The sequence below is a fragment of the Lithobates pipiens genome, unplaced genomic scaffold, assembly GCF_037356315.1.
Source record: "Lithobates pipiens isolate NorthernLeopardFrog02 unplaced genomic scaffold, aLitPip1_a1.2 Scaffold_28, whole genome shotgun sequence".
NCBI lineage: Eukaryota > Metazoa > Chordata > Amphibia > Anura > Ranidae > Lithobates > Lithobates pipiens.
Genome location: NW_027507789.1, coordinates 28,248,880 through 28,253,106, shown reverse-complemented (window position 1 = coordinate 28,253,106; position 4,227 = coordinate 28,248,880). Strand labels below are relative to the sequence as shown.

Sequence of the window (4,227 nt, the reverse complement as noted above, 5' to 3'; positions counted from 1 at the left end):
CTCTAGTGGCGGAATTGTATCATTGCATCCCTCCTTTGGATTTCCTGATGGCTATTATTTATTATTTATGAATGAAATAAGAGAATCCTGGAGTTTGTTTGATTTGCTTATTCACTTCGTTTAAAGGTGAGAGTTCTGGGAGCCTTGAGTAGCGGACATTTTATTATTGTTCTATCATTAAACCTTTTTTCCATTTTTTTATATATTTTTTATATATTTTTATGCGTGCTGTTTTTTGGACTATATTTTTTTTCACGGCATTGTATGTATGCACATATTTATATTATTTTGAATTTGTGTATTTTATTTGAGTGGCACGATTTGCGCAGGACCCACCCCTTTATATTCAAAATTGCTTTTTAATTCCTTGTATACTAAGAATAGATTTAATTAGGTAATGAAATAAACAAAGCCTACCGCAGAGGGACCTTGTCTACAATCCCTAGAAACTAAAAAATGAATTGTAGAAAATATATATGAGGAAGATCAAACAATTCTCTGTGGCATATAGCCCAAGAAGAGTCTGGCTTTATGTGATCACATCAGTGTTATATGTGGGTTTTATGAGCTTTTATAGCTATTATCTCACTTTACAGATTGTAGGAAGACATTTTTTTTTTTAGCAGAGACCCTAATAAATAAAATGGCGGTCCTTGCAAATGTTTATGTCACGTGGTATTTGTGCAGCTATTTTTTAAATGTATTTTAAAAAAAAAACACTTTCATGAATTAAAAAAAAAACATAATATCATAATATTCACCCTAATTTTTTTTTTATCCAGTGGCGATGGAATACTACCAAAATAAAGTTTTATTTGTGTGAAAAGAATGACATAAATACAGTGTTATTGACCGTGCAATTGTCAGTTAAAGTAACGCAGTGCCAAAAAGCAAAAAATGGCCTTGTCATGAAGGGGGATAAATCTTCCGGAGCTGACATGGTTATGTTGCATAGGAGGAACATGCTGACCCGTGTCCTTGCTATCAGTTCAGCATACCTCTGTTACATCACTACCAGTAACAGAATGGGGCCTCGCCCTGCACCTAGCACAGACCTCATGCATGCACTTTTTAACTCCTTACTCTTACTCTTATTCCTAACTCCTTACTTCCCTACCTCGTGAACAGGCCATAGATCTCTGTAATACAGATTCAGTTCTGGTTGCTCCTGAAGTCTGGCCGCTAGGGAGGGAATCAGTACATCGACCTCCTCGCTACCAGAGGACCCGTCACCATACCAGGTACCACGCTTCACGATGGGTTGCTTAGTGTCTTGAACTAATGCTTGGTTAGTCTTAGTAACTATACACCTCTTGCTTGTCTTGCTGAATTAACCCTTCTGTAACGGTGTTACCTAATAACCCTTTGTGCTTTACAGACCCCGGTTCTTTAGATACGCCAGAACCAACATGTACCTCATTAATAACTTTAGAACAGGCTCAGAACAATTGATGCAACTTTACTGAAGAGATTTCAACATTACAATTCAACATGAACTGAGTCTAAACCCTAATCCTAACTAGAGCTGTGTGATTGCCCAGGCATACCTCTCAAGGTAGTAGTCCACTGTGGCACTTCCCATGCTTGGATGTCCTCCTAGAACCTTGGTGCCTCTAACAGACTACAAGACCCAGTAGTCCTTGTTCACAGTGCAGGCCAAGACTGCAAACCGAGCCAAGAGCCCTGGGCCTCAGCCTTACCCCTTTTTATACCACAGGTGAGCTGGCTGGGACCAAAAAGCCCAGGAACTGAGCACACAGCACTTAATCCTCAGCCTCAGCCTGGGCCAGCCTCTAACTCAGGCTTTTCAAACTAGGGTGCCTTCGGGTTTCTTCAGGGGTGCCTTGGCAAAATGCCTAGAAATCGTCCAAAACTGTATACAAGTCAGTGGGTGGGTTAAGCCTGCCTTTTAGTTATGCAAAGCCACAGGTTTTCATTGTGCATCATTACAACCTCCTAGCCGCCAGTGTCCTAGTAACAATGACATCATCAGTTGATAAGAACTCCATCAGTGCTGGCCTGTTGGAGAGTGTTGGAGGGAAACCGAGGAAGAAGAGAAACATTGGAATGTTAGTCAGCACCAGTATGCAAAGGTGTATTTTCTTTGGATTAATAAATTACCTCCAATGTTGGGTGTCCTACGTTCGTCAATGCCGCTGCATTATGTAAAACTATTAGTTTTGTTTTTTATATTTTAAAATGGGGTGCCTCGAGGTTGTGCATAATTTTGCCTTGACTTAAAAAAAGGTTGAGGAACACTGCTCTAACTTACTAAGGTAGACATATTACAACCTGCCTACAGATATAAGACACACACTAACATGGCTCTGCATTCTTCAGTCAGGGGCGGCCCATCCATTAAGGGCGCATGGGCGCCGCCACTCCTATCCATCGCCTCCTCCCCCTATCCATGCATCTGGCCCCTTTCAAAGGCTCTAATAGGCTTCAAAATAGGGTGGGCTCGGGGTGCAGAGAATGCACTCGGAGCCCACCCAGGTGTGTTACAACAGAGAATGAATATTCTGCTTCTGGACAATCAGGAAGTGGGTTTTGATACCCATCACCTGATTGGCTGAAAGGACAGACGATCCTATTGGATGCCTAAGAGGAGGGGAGGAGACGCACGCTGGAAGCCACCGATGGAGGCGAGGACACGGGGGCGCTGCATGCTGCTCGCCACCCGCCTAGATGGGGTAAGTGTCGGACCGACTGACAAACAGCAGGTGGGAGGTGCCATCGGCCACTTGGGGGGGTTTGTTTGTCACCCCCCCAAAAAAAAAAACCTGCCGCCACTGCATACAGTACACAATTAAAAATATTTTTTAATGCATTAGCACTAATGATTGCGCAATCCCACTAATGATCTATTATGATCTGTGCTTTAGCATATAGTTTTAAATATATAGTGCTTCAACACTTGTATCTGCTGTTCTGTGCACGCTCAAAAAAATTACCAACACAAATAATTCACGTGTATACAATCAATAAGGTGTTATTTTTGTGTCAAAAACATAAACAAAAAAATCCACAGGTAAGTACTGAGTAATGGTAGTAATGTTCAAAATATTAACCAGAACAGACAATTCCTGTGTATACAATCAATAAAGTGGTATTTTTGTGTTTTTTTTTTTTTAATACTGCAGATTTATTAATTCAATCAACAATATGTGTGTAAAGAATTATACAAAAGTCTCAGAATTTGTTCTTCTAGGATTTGGAAACCTTCACACATTAAATGTTGTATTGTTTATAGTCTTCCTAATCATCTTCATATTCACTATCACAGGAAACCTTCTGATCATTGTATTAGTATCCATCACCCCAGCCCTTCAGACACCCATGTATTATCTCCTAAGTCATCTCTCTTTTTCAGACCTGTTGATATCAACCAACATTCTTCCAAACATGCTTGGCAGTCTTCTTCTTGGGGAGAAAATAATTACGTACTGTGGCTGCATCACACAATTTTATTTTTTCTGTGGTACAACCATTACAGAATGTCTCCTCCTCGCAGTCATGTCTTATGATCGGTACTTGGCCATCTGTAACCCTCTGAGATATGCCAGTATCATGAACATGATGTTTTGTGTCAATCTTTCGACTTGGCCATGGCTGTTGGGTTTTACATTAAATCTTATCGGCGTTTTGCCTCTAACAAATTTTGACTTTTGTGCTGATAATGTCATTGACCATTTCTACTGCGACCTCTCCCCTCTTCAGAAGCTCTCTTGTTCAGACACCTCTTTGATTGAGCTTGAAGCTCTTGTCTCTTCCATACCGACATTTATTTTTCCATGTGGTTTTATCATGGTGACTTACACCCGCATCTTCCATACTATTTTCAGCATACTGACCACAACAGGCAAACAAAAAGCTTTTTCAACCTGCAGTTCTCACCTTTTTGTGGTGGGGACATTTTACGGGACACTGATAGCTAAATACATGATACCTTCTAATGGAAACTCTTTGATTATCAATAAGATTGCATCTTTACTGCACACTGTGTTTACACCTTTATTTAACCCTATTATATATAGTTTGAAGAACCAAGATATCAGGACAGCACTTCAAAAACTTTCTTATAAATAACCTCTTTTAAAGCGGAGGTCCACCCTAAAGTGGACCTTCCGCTCATTGGAATCCTCCCCCCCTCCGGCGCCACAATTGGCACCTTTCAGGGGGGAGGGGGGTGTAGGTACCTGTACAGTACAGGTATCTGCACCCACT

The 4,227-nt window shown here is 40.9% G+C and overlaps 1 protein-coding gene across 2 annotated transcripts; it reads left to right on the top strand.

The window, feature by feature from the left end:
* The first annotated feature begins 506 nt into the window (after positions 1–506).
* Positions 507–4,227, top strand: LOC143934839 (olfactory receptor 10A7-like). 2 transcript variants are annotated; one of them, XR_013263383.1, is made up of 2 exons: positions 507–554; positions 1,379–2,596. XR_013263383.1 is itself a non-coding variant. In XM_077458448.1 (2 exons), the coding sequence occupies exon 2, from the start codon at positions 3,166–3,168 to the stop codon at positions 4,087–4,089; it is 924 nt and encodes a 307-aa protein (XP_077314574.1). In that variant the 5' UTR covers positions 512–554; positions 3,144–3,165; the 3' UTR covers positions 4,090–4,227. The 2 variants fall into 2 exon arrangements, 1 of the variants encoding a protein (XP_077314574.1); XM_077458448.1 differs by lacking the exon at positions 1,379–2,596 and adding an exon at positions 3,144–4,227 and having other exon boundaries at positions 512–554.

What these genes read in the sequence shown, in the direction of transcription:
- LOC143934839 (XM_077458448.1), top strand. Translation starts at nt 3,166, where the DNA reads ATGTGTGTAAAGAATTATACAAAAGTCTCAGAATTTGTTCTTCTAGGA.